Source organism: Rhinolophus hipposideros, assembly GCF_964194185.1.
Source record: "Rhinolophus hipposideros genome assembly, chromosome: 20".
Classification (NCBI taxonomy): Eukaryota; Metazoa; Chordata; class Mammalia; order Chiroptera; family Rhinolophidae; genus Rhinolophus; species Rhinolophus hipposideros.
In genome coordinates, this window is record NC_138066.1 from 25,529,060 (window position 1) to 25,553,671 (window position 24,612).

General features: G+C 36.1%; 2 protein-coding genes across 2 annotated transcripts in view; one reads left to right on the plus strand and one right to left on the minus strand.

Annotated features, from left to right (window-relative positions):
- The window catches only part of TRIM37 (tripartite motif containing 37), a 238,113-nt gene that overhangs the window by 126,356 nt on the left and 87,145 nt on the right, over positions 1 to 24,612 (plus strand). Inside the window, exon 25 of the mRNA XM_081029027.1 lies at positions 4,898 to 4,953. Within this exon, the coding sequence (XP_080885153.1) occupies positions 4,898 to 4,953 (56 nt within the window). The remainder of the gene's footprint in view (positions 1 to 4,897; positions 4,954 to 24,612) is intronic.
- The window catches only part of PPM1E (protein phosphatase, Mg2+/Mn2+ dependent 1E), a 130,131-nt gene that overhangs the window by 36,771 nt on the left and 68,748 nt on the right, over positions 1 to 24,612 (minus strand). The gene's annotated exons all lie outside the window — the stretch shown is intronic.

The following is a 24,612-nucleotide window of genomic DNA, read 5'->3' on the forward strand; positions in this document are numbered from 1 at the left end:
AACAATTGGAAATAGAACTCTATTTAATGGTTCTAGTAATCCATGTTACTATTACTGCATATTAATTTAAGTCATAACCTGTTTCATAAACATTCTGAATACAATAATATTGAAAACAAAATTGTATCTTGTTTTCAGGAAAACTGATAAGTGTAGCTACAATCTGAGTTCTTATTACATGCCACCTAATGTACTAAATTCTTTACTTTTTTTTAAATCTCTTTTCATTCTCACAATGGCACTGTGAAATAGAATGTACCTGAAATTCCAGCTGAAGAAACTGACGATTACAGAAGTTAATAGTAGAGCCACATTTTATTTTTTAAATTAAATTTATTGGGGGTGACATTGGTTAATAAATTTATCAAATATATGGTGATGGAAGGAGAACTGACTGCGTGGTGAACACACAATGGGATTTATAGATGATGTATTACAGAAGTGTACACCTGAAATCTATGTAACTTTACTAACAATTGTCATCCCAATAAACCTTAATTTAAAAAATAAATAAATTTATATAGGTGTCAAGTGTACAATTCTATAATACATCATCTGTATAGTGCATTGTGTGCTCATCAAACAAAGTCAAATTTCCTTCTGTTACCATATATTTGACCCCCTTTAGCCTCTTCTACCAACCTCCCTCCTCCCTTACCCTCTGGTAACTATTAAACTGTTGTCTGTGTCTATGAGTTTTTCTTTGTTTGTTTGTATTGTTTATTTGTTGCTTTCAGTTTTATATCCCACATGAGTGAAGTCATGGTTCTCAATTTTTTCTGTCTGATTTATTTCGCTTAGCACGATAATCTCAAGATCCATCCTGTCATCACAAAGGCTGTATTTCATTTTTTCTTATGACCGAGTAATGTTCCATTGTATATATGCACCACATCTTCTTTATCCAGTCATCGATCAAAGGACACTTTGTTGTTTCCATATTTTGGCGACCGTCAATAATGCTGCAACAAACATAAGGATACAAGTATCTTTAAGGATAAATGTTTTCTGATTTTGGGGGTAGATACCGAGAAGAGGGATTGCGTGGTTGTGGGGACAGAGCCCCAGAAAGCAGTTTCCAGGCTCTCAGCCTCATGCGGAGAGGTGCTGGCTCAGATAGTGGATGGCCGTCAGCTGTGGCTGGTTGGCCATCAGCTGTAGCCATTAAGCCATTGGTCACTGATATAACTGCCGCGGCTACAGAGGGGAGCCGAGGAGAGTGAAGGAGGAGACTGTAGGAGAGTAAGGAGAGTCGAGGACAGTTGGTCGGTTGGCAGCAAAGCGGACAGCAGGTCGCACGTCGTGTAAACCCAGCCTCCAGTGAGACCATAGTGGTATGACTTCCCTACCTATGGCTCCATGGGTGTTCCTTTTTGGCCTCACCATGTCCTGCGTTCTTATATGGGGAGCGGGAGCAGAGGCCCCCCCACCGGACACCCCACACGACACTGGTCATATGGTAATTCTATTCTTAATTTTTTTTTAAAAGATTTTTTTTTATTGGGGAAGGGGAACAGGACTTTATTGGGGAACAGTGTGTACTTCCAGGCCTTTTTTCCAAGTCAAGTTGTTGTCCTTTCAATCTTAGTTGTGGAGGGTGCCGTTCAGCTTCAAGTTGTTGTCCTTTCAGTCTTAGCTGTGGAGGGCGCAGCTCAGCTCCAGGTCCAGTTGCCGTTTTCTAGTTGCAGGGGGCACAGCCCACCATCCCTTGCGGAAGTTGAACCGGCAACCTTGTTGTTGAGAGGACGCATTCCAACCAACTGAGCCCTCCAGGAGCTCAGCTGCAGCTCAGCTCAAGGTGCTGTGTTCAATTTTAGTTGCAGGGGGCGCTGCCCACCATCCCTGTGGGACTGGAGGAATTGAACTGGCAACCTTGTGGTAGAGAGCCCACTGGCCCATGTGGGAATCGAACCGGCAGTCTTAGGGGTTAGGAGCATGGAGCTCTAACAACCTGAGCCACCGGGCCGGCCCTATTCTTAAGTTTTTTGTGGAGCCTCCATGCTGTTTTCCATAGTGATCACCAATTTACATTCCCACCAACAGTGTATGAGAGTTCCTTTTTATCCACAGGCTCTTCAACACTTGTTATTACTTGTTGATAACAGCCATTCTAATAGGTGTGAGGTGGTAACTCATTGTGGTTTTGATTTGCATTTCCCTATCAGCTAGTGAAATTGAGCATCTTTTCATCTGTCTGTTGGCCATTTGTATGTCTTCTTGGAAGAAGTGTCTGTTCAGGTTCTCTGCCCATTTTTTAATTGGATTGTTTGTTTTTTGTTGTTGAGTTGTACGAGTTCTTTATACATTTTGGATATTAGCCCCTAATCAGAGATGTTGTTTGCAAATATCTTCTCCCATTCGGTTAGTTGCCTCTTTATTTTGTTGATGGTTTCTTTTGCTGTGCAGAAGCTTTTTAGTTTGATATGATCCCATTCATTTATTTTTGCTTTTACTTCCCTTGCCTTTGAGGTCAAATTCATAAAATCCTCTCTAAACCCAAGGTCCATAAGTTTAGTACATATGCTTTCTTCTTTACAATTTATTGTTTCAGGTCTTATGTTTAGGTTTTTGATCCATTTTGAGTTAATTTTGGTACGTGGTGACAGATAGCAGTATAGTTTCATTCTTTTGCATGTGTAGATTTTAAACCCAGGTTTGTAAGTTTTGAAAACTATACTGTAAACCTTTAAGAGTATAAAGGCATACCTTGGAGATATTGTGGGTTTGGCTCCCACCAGAATAAAGCCAGTATCACAATAAAGCGAGTCATAATCTTTTTGCTGGTGGAGACGTCTTGCTTTCAATTTGTAAAAAATGCAATACTTGTGAAGCGTAATAAACTGAAGAGCAATAACATGAGGTATGTCTATAATAGTTTATCCAAAGAACAGGTGTGGCAATAATTATTCAGATTCTACTGACTGAGAAAACAGGTACAAGATAATTTGCTAAATTAACCAAAAATATGGTGCTATTGGAAACATGTTATCTGAATTTTGGGTCCTTACTTTAGTTTTTACATGAACATCTTATGTATGTGTTTATTTATTTTAATTTAAAAATATATGTTCACCACCCAGAGTCAGTTCTCCTTCCATCACCATATATTTGACCCCCTTTACCTTCTTCTACCATCCCCCTACCCCCTTACTTTACGGTAACCACTAAACTGTTGTCTGCGTCTGAGTTTTTGTTTCTTTATTTGTTTATATTGTTCCTTTGTTACCTTCAGTTTTATATCCCACATATAAGTGAACTTATACGGTTCTCAACTTTTTCTGTGTGACTTATTTCACTTAGCCTAATAATCTCAAGATCCATCCATGTTGTCACAAATGGCAGTATTTCATCTTTTCTTATGGCAGAATGGTATTCTATTGTGTATATGTACCACATCTTCTTTATGGTGTCAGTCTCTTTAATTTTATCAATTCTGGTGGGTATGTTGTGATTTAATTTGCTATCAAACCCTTTTTTTTAGAGTTGAGATAATATAATAAGCAATAGTAATATAATAATACATAATAAACATAATAATTTCTTTCAGATATTAAGTAGTCCTGATAACAGTATCAGAATGCTTCTAATATGAAGAGTAAATTCTTCCATACTTATAGCCTTTTTAAAAATTTCTGGTTATATCTGCCAGACAAAGCAATTCTACTTAAAAGCAGACATGTTATTAAGTGACAATCTTTTATTACACCCACATTAATGGACATGGTCATACAAGTTTGGTATTTCCAAGTACACAGAAAAACAAGTCACACATTAACTAAGTAAAATCTGATAACCCTGATAATACCTTGATATTCAATACCCTAATAATCTTAGGTTTAAAGCAGAAATATCCACTAATGTCATGAATGGATTCTAAGTGATAGAAAAGATAATAGAAGATACCATTTCATACAAACAAATTGTTTCAGGTGGTCACATCAAGGGAAAATATGACCAAAACAAGAAAAATATTTAATAATGGCACTTGGCAACAGCAATACATGTCAAGAAATGTTGTAGAATTACAAGTATATATAATACTATTAAACTAGTAAATTCATTATCAGAGGACTGTGGATGTAGTAAAGGAAAATTTACTGAGTGTAAGTGAAATTAAAAAGTGTGTATACCTAAAACTGGTTCCACCAAAAAGAGACACTATTTTCATCACTGTATCCTCACAAAGATAGCATACTTTTATATGACTTTACAGTAAAAAATGGCTTTCGCTGTTTTTTAAAACAAATACAGTGTTTCTTTAAAAATCTTTTAAAATGCTTTCTACAAAGTTATATTCATGGTAAGTCAATGGAAGATGCCCCAATACACCTTTAGGAATTTTCACTTTTAGTTCCTTTAGCACAGCAAGTGCTACATAATAACTTAAAAACAAACAAACAAACCTTGGGCCAAATTTTACCTAGCTGAAGAATCAGTATCAGTATTAGTATATATTATGGGCTGGTCTGTGTTCTGTCAAAATTCCTATGTTGAAGTAACTTCTAATATCTTATAATTTGACCGAATTTTAAGACAGGGTGTTTAAACAGGCAATTAAGTTAAAATGAGATCATTAGGGTGGGCCTAATCCAATACTACTTATGCCTTTATAAGAAGAGAAAAGCTGGACACATACAGGCACAGAGGGAACACCGTGTGAAGACACAGGGAGAAGAAAACCATCCACAAGCCAAGGAGAAAGGTCTCTGTAGAAACTAACCCTGCTAACACCTTGATCTTGGACTTCTAGCCTGTAGAACTGTGAGAAATAAATTTCTGTTGATACTTTGTTACAGTAGCTCTAGAAAAATAATACGGTATAATACTAATGGTGTAGGGTACTTTCATATTAAAATCTGGTATTTATTTTACCTTTTTTTTTTTTTTTTTTTTTTAGTTCCAGACTAACTTCTTTAAGACCCTGGACTTTGCTAATTCCTAGGACTCAAAAGAGTAAGTCTTTTCATCATACTGTACTTCAATTCATACATTCATGAAGCGTGAAATTATGGTATTCCTGTCTAGAGTCTATATATCTGTATTCTACACTTTAACCTTAGCTGTTTACCATCAAACTATAAAATGATCTTTCAAAGTATAACCTTGATAAATGATACATGTGAGAGACTTCTAAAGATAGAAAAGTATTACTCAGTGTTAAGCTAAGAATTAATTTGAGGTGACACTCTTACAGTAACAAAGGCACCTGGTGTATCTATTTTGGGAAACTGAGAATGGTGCAAAAACTGCAGTTCAAACACTTCACCAAGGACTCCATTAGTTAACTATTTTTATAAAGGTAGCTACAGGAGGCTGAAAGACTGAAAATGCCATAAGCTGGTTTAAAAGTCAGTAAGTAATTTATCTCTACAGTATAAAAATGAATATATTTAAAAGCAAAGCTATTTATCAGAAGTCCATACAATTCTGATAAATGTAGATCAGGTTTAAAAAACTAAATTGTAACTTAAGATGTTAAAACGAAAGCACAAATCATTTAATCTATGACAATAGAAGCAAGAATTTACAGTGGGGTAAAGACAGTCTATTTAATAAATGGTGCTGGGAAAACTGGACTGACACATGCAAAAAAACTGAAGCTGGACCACCTCCTTAACACCATATACGAGAATAAATTCAAAATGGATTAAAGACTTAAATGTAGGACCCGAAACCATAAAACTCCTAGAAGAAAATATAGGGAGTAAATTTGCAGACATTTCCCTGAGTAATATTTTTACTGAGCTATCCCCTCAGGTAAGGGAAGTAAAAGAAAAAATAAACATATGGGATTCCATCAAACTTCATAAAAAGTTTTTTCACAGCAAAGGAAACCACCAATAAAACAAAAAGGCAACCTACTGAATGGGAGAAGATATTTGTCAATAATACATCTGATAAGGGGTTAATATACAAAATTTATAAAACACTCATTCAACTCAACACCAAAAAAACAAACAACCCAATTAAAAACTGGGCAGGGGACAAAGAGACATTTTTTTTTTGCCAACAGACATATAAACAGACAGATGGCCAACAGACATATGAAAAAAATGCTCAACCTCACTAATTGTTAGAGAAATGCATATAAAAACCACAATGAGATAACAACTCACTCCTCTCAGAATGGCTATCATCAATAAATCAACAAAATTGACCCAGCAATTCCACTATTAGGTATCTATCCAGAGGAACCTAAGACGCTAATTCAAAAAAATATATGCACCCCTATGTTTATTGCAATGCTATTCACAAAACCAAGACTTGGAAATAACTGAAATGCTCATCGGTGGATGACTGGATTAAGAACCTGTAAGTACATTTATACAATAGAGTACTGCTCGGCTATAAAGAAGAATGAAATCTTACCATTTGCCACAATATGGATGGACCTACAGAACATTATGCTAAGTGAAATAAGTTGGAGAAAGAAAAATACCATGTGATCTCACTTATATGTGGAATCTAAAGAACTGAATAAATGAGCAAAGTAAACAGTCTGAGAGATATAGAGAAAAACTGATGGTTGCTAGATGGGAGGGGGTGGGAGTAAGGGGGAGGGGAGGGTATTAGAAAGCACAAATTGGTAACTACAATATTGCCACAGGGATATGAAAGACAGTTTGGGGAATATAATCAATAATGTTGTAAAGATTTTGTGGGGTGTCAGATGGGTGCTTGTCTTATTAGTGAGACAACTTCATGGACGGTGTAGATGCCTGATCACTGCACTGTACACCTGAAGCTGAATAATATTGTATGTCAACTATAATTTAATATATATATAGTCACGGGATATGGAGTACAGCATAGGGAATCGGGTCAATGGAATTGTAATAGATATACACGATGTCAGAGGGGCAATAGATTTGGGGAGGGGGTTATCACTTTGTGAGGGGTGTAGATGTCTAACTGTTACATTGTTTTGTACACCTGAAATGAATTTAAAAAAAAAAAAGAAAGCACAAAGTCTCTGATTCAATGTTAGTCAATGTTTCTAAAATCAAGTTTTATTTTTCATCTTATAATTTAAATATTAGGTTGGTGCAAAAGTAATTGCGGTTTTTGCAATTATTTTTAACCTTTTAAACTGCAATTACTTTTGCATCATCCTAATAACTTGTTTTTAAGTACACATTTATTTTATACATTTGAATTTATAACATGTACATATTATAAAGTCAATTCTGTTTGAAAATGAGATTGTTTTAATTAACTCAAACACTTTGAATCTGAAGTTGTAGGTACTATTACAATCTTAGATCAGCATGGAGCTCTTGCTTTTTTCCCCTACTTTGTTTTTGTTATGTTGTAGTTAAGACAATCCATTTCTACAAATCCCATGTAAATGGCAACAGTTTTTAAAAATTGGCTTCTCCTAAAATCTCAAACTGCTAATCAATTACATAGAAATGGCAAAGTTTATTAGGAGATAAAAACAAACACACAAAAAATAATCTGGCAGCACAATTAATTGGTTGTGGACTCTAAGGCTATTACATTAATATTTATTGGGTTTCTTTATTATAACTTTAATATATATAAAAACATATATATATATATAAATATATATATATATAAACATATAATATACAAGCATACATGTAATTCAGCCTTTCATACTTGTATCACAGCCTCTCATCTCTATTAAGCTCTGTTTGTACCATAAACGGATCCAGACTCACATCCCTCCTGCCCAACCTCCCCAATCCAATCCTTCCACTGTGCTCTCTGGAACTCAAGGTCTGTCATCAACAAACCTCCTGTATTCAGCCTCTTCCCGGATCGTCCCATTCCTTTCACCTTCTTACATTAACCAATACTTGACTCCCTTGAAAAGATATTGTTTTCCTCAGAGCCCTCTCAGGAGTGTCAGTTTTCTCTTTCATCCCTTAGATCACCTGGCCTTGAGGTAAGTTAGGTATCTTCCTTGTTCCTCATGGCCACCTACCTTCTTCCTAAAAACCCTTTGAAACTTACACTGTCAGACTATTTCATTCACTACTTACTACCATTAGAATCTTCAGCAAACCTTCATGTCCTCTTACTTGAATATTTTAGCAGCAAACTTACTGTCTCTCTTTCTACCATAACTCTTAAAAACTGAGTGATTTCAGTAGCTACACAGATGATCTTTCTAACACTCAGACATCTCAGTTCTTTGACCTCTTTACCTCCAGTGATCTTGTCCTCCACTTCAACTCAGTCCCATGACCATCCTCAAGGCCATGTCATTACTAATAACTAAATAACCTTCGAAGTATCCATTTCAGGGATCTTACACTCCACCTACCAGCTCCTATCTTTCCAACTCACTCCCCATAGAACATAAACTTCACCAATTTTAACTCTCAGGACCTTTAATACATTTTCCCTACAATCTTTACTACTTTCCTTCTCTGTTCCATCATTACAATCACTCTTTTGCATAAACTCTCAAATCTCTTATCCCTCTGCCAAACTCACTTTGTAAAATCCTGGTTAACACCAACTCTCTCCTTACTCCAGCCATCACCCAAACAGCTGACTGTGACCAAAGTAAAATTCAACATACTGACTTGTCATCCTTTAATTCATGACCTCTAACTTTAAGAGTACCTTTAGTGTTGCTTAACAACTTACACAATTTTTTCTTAATCAAAGAACTCTCTCCTCCTTCCTGCTCCTAATTCTCATTGAGAAAAAAGAAATGATTAGGAGTCACATAAGCTCCCATCACCAAACTTTGTGCACCTGTACCCAGGAACTCTGTCTTTTTTCCTATTACAGTGGTAAAAGTGTCCACGCTCCTAAGGCTGTCTCTCCCACTTGTATCTACTAGATTCCGTCCGCTATGAACAACCAAAAATATCACTCCTGCAATTGTCTTCTCTCTCATATTATCAATTTTCACTCTATAAGTCATTCCCAATAATACAAAGTATCTCCAATGTTAAAATACAAGTTTGTTGACCAACATTTCACCTCCCCAGCCAAAATCTCATTTCTCTGCTGCCCATTACAACCAAACTTGAAAGAGTCATCTGTATTTGCTCTCTCTGCTTTCTCTATTCCTATTGTCTGTTAAAATTTTCCTTTTATTGTAGTAAAATACACATAACATTTACGATCTTAACCATTTTAAGTGTACAGTTCAGTGGTATTAAATACATTAATAATGTTTTGCAACCATCACCAACATCCATCTCCAGAACTCTTCTCTCCTTGTAGAACTGAAACTCTATACTCATTAAATAACTCCCACCATCGCCAAGCCCTTGGCAACCACCATTCTACTTTCTGTCTCCATGATTTTGACTACTTGAAGTACCTCATATAAATGAAATCATACAATATTTGTCTTTTTGTGACTGGCTTATCTCACGTAACATAATGTTCTCAAGTTTCCTCTGTGTGGTAGCATGTGTCAGAATTTCATTCCTTTTTAAGGCTGAACAATATTCCATTATATGTATATACCACATTTTGCTTCTTCATTCATCTGTTGATGGACACTTGATTTCCACATTTTAACCATTATGAAAAATGCTATGAACATGGAGGTGCAAATATCTCTTTGAGACCTTGCTTTCAATTCTTTGGGGTATATACCCAGAAGTGGAATTGCAGTTCATATGGTGATGTTATTTTTAATTTTGGGGGGAACTGCCATACTGTTATCCACAGCAGCTGTACCATTTTACATTGCTATGAACAGTGCACAAGGGTTCCAATTTCTCCATTTCCTCACCAACATTTGTTATTTTCTACTTTACTTTTGATAGTAGACATCCTAGTGGGTGTGAGGTGGTACCTCATTGTAGTTTTGATTTGTATTTCCTTAATGATTAGTGATGTTGAGCATTTCTTCATGTGCTCATTGGCCATTTGTATATTTTCTTTGAAGAAATGTCTATTCAACCCCCTTGCTCATTTTTGAATTCAGTTTTTCAGTTGTTGAGTTTCAGGATTTCTCTCTATATTCTGGATATTAATCCCTTATCAAATATATGATTTACAAATATTTTCTTCCATTCTGTTGTCTGCCTTCTGACTCTGTTGATAGTGTATTCTGATGCAAATTTTAAAAAATTTTCATAATGTTCAATTGTCTATTTTTCCTATTGCTACCTGTGCCTTTGGTGTCATATCCAAAAAAATCACTGTAAAGTTCAATGTCATGAAGCTTTTGCCCTACGTTTTCTTTTATGAGTTTTACTGTTTTAGGTCTTCAATTTAAGCCTTTGATCCATTTTGAGTAAACTTTTGTATGTGGTGTTAGGTAAGCATCTAACTTCATTCTCTTATATGTGTATGTCCAGTTTTCCCAGCACCATTTGTTGAACAGACTGTCCCTTGCCTATTGAATGGTCTTGGAACACTGTTAAAAATAATTTGACCACATATTTGACGGTTTACTTCTGCGTTCTCTATTCTAGTCCATTGGTCTATGTCTACCTTTATGCCAGTACCACACTGTTTTGATTACGATAGCATTACAGTATGTTATTGAATTAAGAATTATGAGTCCTCTGGTATTGTTCTTCTTTTTCAAGATTGTTTTTACTATTTGGGGTCTTTTGAGATTCCCTATGAATTTTATAATAGGTTTTTCTATTTCTGCAAAAAAAAAAATCACTGAAATTTTGATAGGGATTGCATTGAATCTGTATTTTGCTTTGGATAGTATTGACATCTTAATAATATTATGTATTCCAATCCATGAAAATGGGATGTCTTCCCATTAATATGTCTTCTTTAATTTCTTTTAGCAATTTTTTGTAGTTCATTGTACAAGTCTTTCACCTCCTTAGTTAAGGTAATTCCTAAGCATTTTATTCTTTTTGATGCTATTGTAAATGGAACGGTTTTTGTAATTTCCTTTTCAGATTGTTCAAGTATGAAAATATAACTGATTTTTGCATTTTGATTTTGTATCCTGCTACTTTGCAGAATTCATTTATTAGTTCTAATAGGGGTGTGTGTGTGTGTGTGTGTGTGTGTGTGTGTGTGTGTGTGTGTAATCCTTAAGGTTTTCTACATTTAAGCTCACATCATCTGCAAACAGATCATTTTACTTCTTCGTTTCCAATTTGTATGCTTTTTTTTTTTTTTTTTTTTTTTTTGCCTAATTGCTCTGACCAGAATGTCTAGTACTATGTTGAAAAGAAGTGGTGACAGTGCACAGTACAGGTAACCCCCGTATAACACAGCACTTCTATAACACAGTTTCGCTCTAACACAGTTTGAGAATTGAGGAAAACCCTCATACAATACAGCATCCTAGAACATGGTTTCACTGTAACATGGTTTGAGAATCTGAGAAATACCCGAACAACACGGAGCATAATAAGAGCTTTTAGGAACAAAAGATATCTCATTCGAAATTAGGGAAATCCCCGAACAACACAGAACGTAATAAAAGCTTAGTAGTGATGACGAAGAAAACATTATCTAATACATATTAATATGTTATACTTTTGGTGAAAATTGCTTTAATAAATACATTTCTCTTAATTATAAAAATATAATAGTATGATTTTTTTAATTTTTGGAACTGAACCCCCTTTTTTGTACTAGTTCTTTGTTTTGTATAACACGGATTCACATAACATGGCATTTTTTAAGAACCTAACAACTGTGTTATACGGAGGTTACCTGTACTATGTTGACTAAAAGTAGTGATAGCTCTGCCCTTATTTATGGTTCAGTTAGAATGCTTGGGGTCTTAAAGATACCAACATCCCAGTTTATTTAGATAACATTTAGACCTTATAACTGCAGCTCATAAAAACAATGTCCTTTCTGTATTTTTTCTAGATTTAGATTTTGGGTTCAAAAAGCAAAGATCATGAGTCTTTCAAAGTATCTGAATAAAAAAAATAAATAAATAAAAGTATCTGAATAAATGTTTCTTATTCAGTTTTTTAGAACCCTTCATTTTTAAAGTATATGTTGTTTTTTTAAAAAAGCTATTTTAGGGAATTTATAGTAGGTAAAAAGCACATCGCTAAAAATCATAAACATTATAAATCAGAATGAGATAGTACAGCATTAAATCTAGACTTATATGAAAGAGGATTTTCTTCTACTTGACACAAATTCCAGTCTAAGTAATCTCTACCTGAGAAAGATATGCCCTTAGGAATTCTACCAGTTAAATGGTTCACTTCTGAAGGAACTATTTTTAAATAAGCCTTAAACATGCTCCAAACCCCAATACAGTTGGCAGCTTCAGAAAAACTTAATTACCCTATTATTTAACCATCCGAAGAAACCAATCCAGTGACTACCATGGCACTTATTACCTGCTGTGAGCACAGTCAAGTGGATTTCCCACTGTTAAATTCACAAAATAAACTTAGGGAAGGAAAAAAGAAAAGAAATAGGAATGCTGATGGGGAAGTAACAAAATACAGCAACTAGGGACAAAATGAGAATCGCAACTTGGTTTTTGATACTGAGAAAGATTTGAGAAACTATTTTCATAAATTATATGAAAAGTATCTAGGAAAATGCATTTGCTCATATGGTAAAATAAAATTCAGACTAAGGATAATTTGCTACAATTTTCTTTAAATGCTACTCCTTAGGTACCAGAGAATAAAATTACAATTGGACTTTGAAATGAACTGGTAGGGTCAATAAGCGAAAACTGGAAAAACTTTAAAAAAAGAAAAAAAAAGATAGGTAGTGAAACATTTTTCTTTTTCCCAGAGGAACCATAAAAGTGCAAAGTATGTATTATTCTCATAATGAGAAAAAGTAATTGGCAGTAGATACTTTGGCAGGGTTCAAAACCATTTTACTTTACTACTATAGCTTCCCTTCTAAAGTCACTATAAAATTTGTTCTGTGCTACTTAAAAGAAGAGTAGTGGTATCAAGCTGGGTAAATCTGATTGCAGAGAGCTATTTTCTATTTTTAAATGGTTTTTGGAAAGATGTCTCCGTAATGGAAATGCTGAATTATAAGCTTAACCAACACCTCTAGGCATCACCTTAACAAAAACTGTCATAGAAGTAAATGGACTGGAAGAAATAGGAGACTATGCTATATTAATAAGTGCTATAATCCTCTGTCTAGGAAAACAAACATAAACAAATAGACAACAATAGCAACAATTACTATAAAAATAAACTCTAGGTCTGACATAAAAAAAAATCTCACGCATCAGGTGTACTCTTTAATTTCCAGTGAATACAGACAGTTCTTATAATTACTGAAGAAATCTGTTAACTAGCGAATTAGTGGTAGGTATATAGTATCACATATTTGTATGGTACTTTACGAAATGTCTACACATACATTATCTTGGTTATCCCTTGTCAAACCCTATGAGGTAGGTACAATAGGTATTAAAACGTAAAATCATAGAATTGGAAGGAACTATAGAAGTCATCTAGTCAACCTTCACTTTGCAGGTAAGAATTCTCTCTATAGTATCACTAACATCTGATTAAATTAAATAGCTTCAGTTATAGTTTGTTTAATGACAGAGAATTATCAAAGGCTTCTGAAGAATGAGCACGGCTTAACTGAGTATTTACTCAAACAGGAACAGGAAAACAAGGCAATAGAAAATTCTACCTCTATCAGCTATTTTCTGTTTACTGAGAATTTATTATGTGCCAGGCACTGTCTTTATGTACATGATCTCATTTAATCCTTACAGCAACCTATAAGAAGCAGCTAATAGCTGCTTAGTTGGCATATTTTGCTCGAAACTATTTTTTCCCAGACTAAATGGAGCAGCTCTGAGAATGTATGTTGAATAGTAGGCCTAGCTAAAGATAAAATATGATTATACCCATTTTATAGATGTGAAAAATGAGTTAACTGAATTAGTCATATTTAGTAAGTAATAGGGCAGGACCTAGGACATAGATCTTCAATCTACTGAGCTAATATGAATTCCATTCCACATTGCAAAGTAAGAAAACTACAATGCATTTCAATAAAGATAAACATTTTTAAAGTCCCTTAAGTTTGCAACAAAAATAAAACTATTTGGGATATAATAATAGGATTTAATACAGCCAACTCCAAGTTGAATGAGAGTTATAAAGATGTGAAGTTCGGGCCTATCACAAATTAACAAGTTACTGATGATATGTGATTCAATATAATCTATGGTCACTGCAACTACTGCAATGATATACTTGAGCATTACTACAAAAACAGGCACAAAGCCCACCTCTCTCTCTTTTCTCCTTCTCTCTCTCTCTCTCTCTCTCTCTCTCTCTCTCTCTCTCTCTGTCTCTCTCTCTCTCTCTGTCTCTCTCTGGCTCTCTGTCTCTCTCTGTCTGTCTCTCTCTCTCACTCTCCACACACACACACACACACCATACCACAAAATGACACCAATCTTTGATGCTACCTAAGTAGCAAATAATTGTGGAAGATAAGGAGAAATGTCAAAAATCTACATTTAAATTAATTTTGCCACAGATTATGTATACTTTTTAGTGAGTACAGTCTATGAGAAATCATAAAGTGGACAAAGCTTTGTCAAAAATCAGATCTTGTTCACATGTTATCTCTGTATTAAAATCTGTTCAATTTGTCACATCCTATCAACATGACTTATCACTGGTAATATTAACCTTGATCATTTGGTTAAGATAGTGTTTGCCAGGTTTCTCTATACTCTTTAATTTAGAAGTGAGTCAGCCCTCGAAGTGGGGAGGGGGTTAACTCCACCTACCAGAAAAGGGAACTTAATTTCTGTGATTTCTCCTCAAAAACCTGTAACCCCATTTGGAAAACATTATCAGATAAACCTAAATTGAAAAACATTCTATGAAACACCTGCTCAGAGCTCCTGAAGACTGTCAAGGTCATAGGAAACAAGGAAAGACTAAGCAACTGTCATAGACCAGAAGAGACTAAGGAGACATTATGATTAAATGCAATATGGTATCCTGGATTGAATCCTAGAACAGAAAAAGAACATTTTGGAAAAACTAAGAAATCCAAATCAAGTCTGGAGTTTAGTGAATAGTAAATGTAGCAATGCTGGTTTCTTACTTTTGTCAAAGGTACCATGATAATGTAAGATGTTAACGTTAGAGGAAACTGGGTAAGAGGTAGATGGGAATATTATCTTAGCAGCTTCCTGTAAATCTAACATTATTCAAACCAAAGTTTATTTTTTAAAAATCTGCTCAAGGCTACACGCTTATAAACTCGTGCATTACCTTGCTGACCCTGGCCTACAAGTCTCCTCTCGTCTCAATGCCCCCCACCAATACTGGCTTCTTTGTTATTCTGCAAATATACCCATCGTGACTCACTTCAGGCCCTTTGTACTAGGGATCATTTCCTCCCTGGAACGATCTTTCTTCAGATATTTATATGGCTCACGCACCTCATTTCCTTCAAGTCTCTGTCAAATGTAACATTATTGAAGAGGATTTTGTCACCCACTCTGTATAAAAAAATAAAAACAGCTCCTTACCACCTTTCTTATTACTTATTTCTGAATATATTGTCTGTCTCCTCCTGTCCTCCACAGGGGAGAGTCGGTTTTGCTAACTGCTTTATCTCTAGCACCTAGTATACAGTAGGCACGCAGTAAGTAGTCATTGAATGAATGGATTACTTCATATTAATAACAGATTTTTAAAATTCTTCAGGGATATCTGCATCTTAACAAGAACAAAACCTTAAAGCAAAGAACAAACCTCTCATAGTGTAATTTTACATATCATTATTAACCAGTAGAAGTGTATATAACTACAACAGAACAGGTTTCAAACCACTCCTTGACATCATGTAGATTAATGTTTATTTCATCTGGTCCTATGGCCCACTCCATTCTTTAGTAAGGCCTACACTATTCTTAAGTACACACGAAGGTGGTCAAAGGCTATCCCCTATTCCTGTGTTACATAGAATGAAATTAGAGGGAAGAAAAATAGAGAGAATTATTAGGTAGGTGCAAAAGTAGTTGCGGTTTAAAAGGTTCAAAATAATTGCAAAAACCGCAATTACTTTTGCACCAACCTAATATTTAAGTTAGTATGATTAGAGCCAAAGTGGGAAATTAAAGCCTCTTTTTTGAATACATACAGTATGGAAAAGACACCCTCAAATAAACAACTTTGGAATAGTGATATTTTTAAACATGAAGGGCTCTATATCTAAAACTAATTTCTCAGACTTGGTAAGAGCATATGTTACTCAAACAACAAAGGTGCCAAATCATATTATATTCTTTGATTTTAAATTTTCACTTGGAAGACAAAGCCCAAGAACTAGTTTTAATTTTGATAGTCATATTAAACTCCACTTGTTTCTAACAGATTCTGTGCAGCAGCTGGTATGGTATCTCATCTGTACCTACGGCTAAGCAGCACAAACTCAAGTCTTCTCGCGTCAGCAAGCCAACTGCTTCCACTATATCACATTCCCACTCTGCCAAACTACGCACCAGGCAAGGTTGCTAAAAAGAATTAAAATGGTTCTCAGAAGCAAAAAGTGTTTTATTCCGATTAAGATCCAAAGTACAGTACAGCTCAGGTAAACTCAAAGGTATCAAGATAACTGGAATTACTAACAAAGCTGTACTAGCCTACACATTCCTCTGCAGGTTATTATGTTTATGAAGTGCCTGCAAACGAACATCATAGGATCATCCCTTTTCGTGCTGTGGGGCATAGAAAAACATATAACCCAGTGACCACCCTCAAGTAGTTTATAGTCTATTAAATTAATTAAAACATCATTCTAGGGCACACTATAGAACATGGCAGATTAGGTAAACACTCTTTCTACTGCCTCCCAGGATTACTGCAAAGTTACAAATAAATTATAGAATAATCAACCTCGAGAATCATCTGAAGACTAGCTGAACAGAACCCCTATAACTAAGGATATAAGGAAGAGGCCACATCAAGACTGGTACGAGGGGCGGAGACGCAACCACAGATAGTGGTTGAACACCAGGAGGGACACCTCGGTGGTGGAGGTCCCCCTTTAAGAAGGAGGGATCCCAGCCGCACACTGAGCTACCCAGCCCAGGGGTCCTATTCCAGGAAGAGAACCCCCACAACAGCTGGCAGTGAAAATCAGCAAGGATTCTGTCTGTTCTAGTAAGACGAAAGGCAGCTAGAAACCCAGACACCCTCTTAAAGGGCCTGCACACACTCACTTGAGAACACTCACCTGGGTCTCCGTGGAGAGCTGGCAACTTGAGAGGCACCAGAAACATACTGGGAGAGACTGAGTTGTGTGGCTGTGAGATGAGGGCTGGAGAGACAGGAGCCACTGTCCCTGTGTGGAGCCTGCCTAATGTGTAGCCTACAGGAGGGAGCCATCTTTTCTAAGTTGAATCCTTCCCAAAAGACCAAATTGGAGACCACATTGGTCTGGTAAAATCTGCACGTGTGCAACAACTTGTTGACGCCCTGAACTGCTAGTACCGCCACTTCCAGCTCCTGGGTGCCAGCCCCTCCCCACAAGCTGCAGAAGCCTTTTATAGCAGTGGATGGCCTGCAGTGGGCTGGGGAATTTTGGGGGTTGGGCAGTGAGTAACAACCTGCTCCACAGTCTCTCCTGGGTGGCTCTTGGGGACCTGTGGGCCGGAAGCAAGCAGTGTTCTCACAGTGTTTTTGCGAAGTGATGACAGGTGCAAAAACTGAAACTGCATTAACTTTGTAAAATCCACCACCCAAACTCCCTGGAACCTTGCCCTGCCCACCTAGTGTTACATCACCAGAAGTACTCTTAACACTGGCTCAACGAGGCCCAGCCCACACACCTAAGGAGGCTCTTTCAGTGGCTGAACCTTACAGGCAGCTGGCAGGTAGCAACAGGCCTAGGGGTCTGTGTACCTTTTGCTAAGCCTCCCCCGGCCTAATACTGGTAGCAGCCAACCACAGTTCACAGCCACCCCTACATGCTTCCTGGTCCAGCACAGGCAGGAACCAACCACATATAGCTTTGTAGCTCCTACCAGGTGTCCCAGGCCTGTCACAGGCAAGGCTGAAATTGGTCTGCACAGGAGCTCCTCCCAAGAGACACCAGAAACAACACACTCAAAGGCCGGGCTCAGACCACACCAGATCATTACCTGGCTATCCCCACAAGTATCACACCCAAAGGTTGGTCTCAACAGGCACAAGAGCCTGCAGGGGCAGATCCCCCTTTGAGGGGTCATCCCCCCAACACAGCAGCTCATATATTGCGGACATAGCCAATCCTCACAGTCAATAAGCCTGGGAGTCAATCCCACCCACTGATGCACCAAAAGCAATCAAGGCTCAACTACAACAGAAGAATACACACAACACACTAAGGACACTCCTGGAACACACACACTGGTGATCAGGGAGACTGCCACTGCACCACACAGGACACCTACCCCATAAGGCCACCCTGCAAAGACTGAGAGACATAGGAAATCTACCTAATACTTAGAAGCAAACACAAAGAGGTACCCAGAATGAGAAAACAAATATGTCCCAAATAGAAGGAGAAACCTCCAGAAAAAGAATTAACTGAAATGGAGGCAACCAACCTACCAGAGACAGAGTTTAAAACACTGGTTATACCATATTCATGGATAGGAATAATTAATATAGTTAAAATGTCCATACTACCAAAGCACTCTATAGATTCAATGCAATCCCTATCAAAATACCAATGGCATTTTTCACAGAACTAGAACAAATAATCCTAAAATTCATATGGGACCACAAAAAAACCCTGAATAGCTATGACAATCCTGAGAAAAAAGAAGAAAGCTGGAGGTATCATAGTACCTGATATCAAATTATACTACAAAATGATAGTAATCAAAACAGCATGTATTGGCATTAAAAACAGATACATGGATCAATGAAACCGAATAGAGAGCCCAGAAATAAACCTGTGCCTATGTAGTCATTTAACCTATGACAAAGGAAGCAAGAATTTACATTGGGGTAAAGACAGTTTATTCAATAAATGGTGCTTGGAAAACGGGACAGATACATGAAATAAAAGTGAAACTAGACCACCTTCTTACACCATATACAAGAATAAACTAAAAATGGATTAAAGACTTAAATGTAAGACCTGAAACCATAAAACTACTAGCAGAAAATATAGAAAGTAAACTCTCATACATTACCCTTAGTGATATTATTTCTTTCTATTTTTTTTATTGTGGTAATATTTTTGCCTGTGGTATCTCCTCAGGCAAGGGAAACAAAAGAAAACATAAACAAATGGGACTACATCAAACTAAAAAGTTTTTTCACAGCAAAGGAAACCATCAACAAAACAAAAAGACATCCTACTGAATGGGAGAAGATGTTTGCCAATGATACATCTGATAAGGGGTTAATATCCAAAACTTACAGGAAAGTTTGCTAGCCATTTCTTGGATTTCTGTCATATCCAGTGCAGAAGTCTGTCTTACATTTTGTTAAAACTCTCTGTTTAACTAGAGTATACTCCTCTTAGCTCTTTAAAATAGGAAACTGAAGCACAGAAAGTCAAAAGGTCTCGTGATTTAAAAATCAGGCATTTTGCTCTTAGCCACTTCAATAAATTCTCTCTGAAAATCAATCAAAATTTCTTTTAATGGAAGAGCACAAAAGTGGCTTTATAAATAGGTTTGTTTCTAGAAAGAAGGAATTTAGACTATAGGTTAAGAACCTAGCTCCTCAGCAAAATATTAACAAATCAAATTTAAATAGCATAAAATAATTATAACCAAGATTAATTGGGATTTATGTCAGGTATGTAAGGCTGATTCAATTTGAAAATCATTTAATGTCATCCATCACATAAACAGACTAAAAAAGGAAAATCACATAATCATATCAATAGATGCAAAAAAAAACATTTGACAAAATCTAACACCCCACTCATGATAAAAACTCTCGGTAAACTAGGAAGAGAAGGGAACTTCCTCAACTTGATAAAGAATATCTACAAAAAACCTACATCTAACATCATACTTAATGGTGAGATACTTGAAGTTTTCCCACTCAGATCAAATACAAGGCAAGAATGTCAACTCTTACTACTCCTTTCAACATCATATTGAAAGTACTTGCTAATGAAATAAGGCAGAAAAAGGGAAGGGAAGGAGAGGGGAGGGAAAGAACAGGACTGGAGAGGAGAGGATGGGAGGGTGGAAGGGGAAGAGAGGGAAGGGAAAGATGGGAAAAGAAAAGAAATTGGGAAGACATAAAAGAATAACAGTTTCAGGCCACTCATTTTCTGAACAATGGTAGGTTCTCACCCAATGCAGTTTTCACACTACAATAATTCTGTAATTAAAATTTCCCATACCATCATTCTTTTATTTCAAAATATCCTCTAAAGAGGAATGCCTGATTTAAAATAATGTCAATGGAATTGTTAGTATACAGTATACTCACAGTACTGAGAAAATAAAGAATTTTAAATGTCATTTACCTTTTTTTTGTTTTTTAATTCCACTATCATTGAACTAACAAGGGAGTTTACCTTGGCAGTAATAAGACAACTCCTACAGAAAAGGGGATTTCTGACTCTACAAATAAGCCTTTTGTTTATGGAGACTTCCCACATATTCATTGGTCAACCATAATTTGTTCTGTTTTACATCTCCTTCACTCTTGGTAAGAGAGACAGCACTTCAGGAATTGTCCCTACTTTTTCATGCATCATAAATTTTCCCTTTCTAATAGGTTATTGTGTAAGCATATAAACATGCTAGGATAGCTCTAATCTTTTTTTAAGGCTATTACTCCCTCATTTCACTACTACTCCCCTATACAGCTAAATTCCTTGAAAGAATTATCTACACTAAAATTGTCTATACTAAAGAATTGTCTTTAATTCCTTATTTCCAATTTTCTCTTTAACCAACTGTTTATTGAAATTGTTTTTGTCTATGATTTCACTGATATGTGGTATATAAACCAAAAACAACAAAAGAACAAGACAAACAAATGAGAAACAAAAACTCATAGACACAGACAGTAATTTAGTGGTTACCAGAGGGTAAGGGGGTGGGGGGTGGGTGATGAGGGTAAGGGGGATCAAATATATGGTGATGGAAGGAGAACTGACTCTGGGTGGTGAACACACAATGGGATTTATAGATGATATAATACAGAATTGTACACCTGAAATCTATGTAAATTTACTAACAATTGTCACCCCAATAAATTTAATTAATTTTTTAAAAAAAGAAATGGTTTTTGTCTAGGTCACCCATGATTTACTAATCCAATGATAATTTCTCAAATGTCATTTTATTTAACCTATTGGTAGCGTTACACAACTGAATTCTCTGCTCCTTCTTTATACACTTTCTAAGCCACCACACTCTCTTGGTTTCCCTAATAAGTGATGCCCTTTTCAGTCTTCTTTGCTGGTTCCTCCTCCTTCTAAACATTGGAGTACCCCAGGGCTCAGTCTTTGAACCTCTAATATAGTCTGTATATGAGATCGGACAGCTAAGTTCACAAACTCATCCTAGAAAAAGTGCTACATACTTCATTGCTGAATATTACTAGTCACCTTCGAAGTACTCCCATTGGGAAGCTATGCACTGATGCCAGCACCTAGTCCATGCTTCAAAGCAATTTTGGAACTCTTTTGCTGGAATGGCTGTCAGAGCTGTCGTCATATTACCCTTGATGTCCTGAATGTCATCAAAATGTCTTCCTTTCAATATTTCCTTTATCTTCGGGTAAAGAAAAAAGTCATTGGGGCCAGATCAGGTGAGTAGGGAGGGTGTTCCAATACAGTTATTTGTTTACTGGCTAAAAACTCCCTCACAGACAGTGCCGTGTGAGCTCGTGCTTTGTCGTGATGCAAGGACCGTGAATTGTTGGAGAAAAGTTCAGGTCATTTTCGTCTAACTTTTTCATGCAGTCTTTTCTTTTCAACACTTCTAAATAGTAAACTTGGTTAACTATTTGTCCAGTTGGTACAAATTCATAATGAATAATCCCTCTGATATCAAAAAAGGTTAGCAGCATTAGTGCAACAAGCTCACGAACTTAATTGTGAGACCTCGTATACCTATTGACTACATGATCTGATCTTGTCTTATGGCTTTAAACATCACCATTTCCTTCATACTCCCAAATGTTTTCTTGTAGCCCAAACTTCTCACCTGAACTTTAGGCTTCCATTTTCCCTGGCTTACTCAATAATTCAACTTGGAAGTCTAATATATGTTCTAAACTTAGCACGACAAAAGCCAAATTCCTGATTTCCAGCTCCCAAATCTGATCCTCCCACCATCTTCCCAATCTCAGCAAATGGCAAAAATTGACAAAAGCCGTAAAACCCTCTTTGACTCCTCAGCATTTCTCAGTCCTACATTAGCAGATATAGGTGACTTTTTCTTCAAAATTCATCCGGATTTTGACCACTTATCACCATCACCACAGCTATCACTCTAGTCCATCTCTCCTGTGGTAGTCTAATTGCCGGAATCTTCCTTTACAATAAACTTACAGTCTATTTTCCACACTGTAATGAAACAGGTATTTTCCAAATGTAAGTCAAACTCCAATGAAATGATAAATTCAGGCAAGAATCATTAATGGATATCTTAATCAATATATGAAATTGTGGTACTGTGATTATGTAAATGAATATACTTATTTTTACAAATGAAGTGTTGTGATGTCTGTAACTTTCAAATGGTTCAGCAAAGATAGATAGATAGATAGATAGATAGATAGATAGATAGATAGATAGATAGATAGATAGATAGAGATAGATGATAGATAGATAGGTAGGTAGGTAGGTAGGTAGGTAGGTAGGTAGGTAGATAGATAGATAGATAGATAGATAGATAGATAGATAGATAGATAGACAGACAGATAGACAAAATAAGGCAACATGGTAACAGTTGTTGAAACCAGGGGTGTGCAAATGGAGACTTATACTATTTTTTTCTACTTTTTAGAGTGTTTGGAAATTTTCATAATAAAAAGTTGGGAAGAAAAATGTAAGTCAAATTATGTGTCACTCTGCTCAAAAAGCAATGGCTTCCCATTACATTCAAAGTGAGAGCGAAAGTTCTCACAACGGTCTAGAAGGCCCTGCATACTCTGGTTCTGTCTCCTACTCCCAACTCTTAGCGCCAACTCTCCCCAGTATTTACTTCTTCACAAGCACACTGGCATCTGTTTCTCAAACATACCAGGCACTTAAGACCTATGCATTTGTTGTTCCTCTACCAGCAACACTCTTCTCTCCTCTATCTGAGGGAAGTATACCCTGTTTTCATATACGAGATACAACTCCACATTATCCCTGAATTATGCAGCGGTCTCCTCCGCAATCACTGGTGCTTTCTATGACCCTTACCTTCATTTTTCTCCATGAACTCATCCTACCCGATATGGCGTATCTTTGTTTTGTTTATTGTCTGTTCCCCAAACTATGCCCTCCATGAAGGCCAAGACTTAATTTGTTCACTGCTACATCTCTAGTACAAAGGACAATTTCTAGCAACAACTATGCTTATTACATGAAGGAATAAATGAATCAATAGAAGTTGTTGGGCAGCATAAATTGTTTTTCTGATTGTTAGTTTAGATGATACCATGAAGAATAGGGCACAATTTAAAGTGAAAAACTGGAGACAGAGGACTCCACGTAATTTTTCCTTTTAAATAAATTTATTATCTTTATCATTGTACTTTTCATCCATTACTAGTTCTTATCCTTATGCTTTGCATCCATTAAACAGGTCTCACAATGAAAAATAAAATAAAAATTCTCAGAGTTAAAATTCTCAAGTAGAATGACTGATTATTCAAAATAATTCTCATGTATTATATAAATTTTGTCTCTTTCATAGAGTAGGTTTATAATTGATCTTGCTGTTTAATAAAAAATCATTCTTTTAAGTGATTTTCTCCACTTTTTTCTCTCAATGTATTCCATTCTATTAATAACACCATTACTTCAATTACTTAATAACACATCTGTCAGTAGTGGTTCAATAGAACTAAATTACGTACAATAAAAAGTAATAATTGGCAACAAGATAATAAATTTCTTCCAAGTTTATTTCTCTAAGGAGGTCTTCAGTTGTAAAATTATTGGGGGGGAAAAGCAAAAGGCCCCTTGTCACCTTAACGTATCGTATCTGGCCCACACGGTCTCTCTGCCTTCAATCTACTCCCATGCACCCTTTGCTCCAGCCATGTAACATAAATATGTTACATTGTTTTATGTTAACACAAACTCACAGATGCCATTTCATTTCTTCAGCTTGAACTACCCTTTCTTTTGTTCTTCATTTAGTCAACAACAATTACTGGGCTCTGAAAAACTCATTGAAAGCATTACCTTCTTCAGGAAGCCTTCTTGACTCCTTTCCTTTCAGTCATATACTTTCATAGCATCTTTTTCATTTATCACACTATAATTATAGATTTACTCATATATTTTCACTAGCCTGCAAGATCCTATCATATTCAACTTTATTGTCTATCTCAGCACTTAGAAACTGAATGTTCTTGAATTCAGAAACTGAATTTCTAAGAATTTCTTAGAAACTGAAATTCAATTAAAAGTCATGATAATACTATCAGATCTGATTTTTAAGACTCGCAATAGATCTGGGATACTTTGCGATTCCTTAATGTCTACTGAAAATACACAATAATAATTATA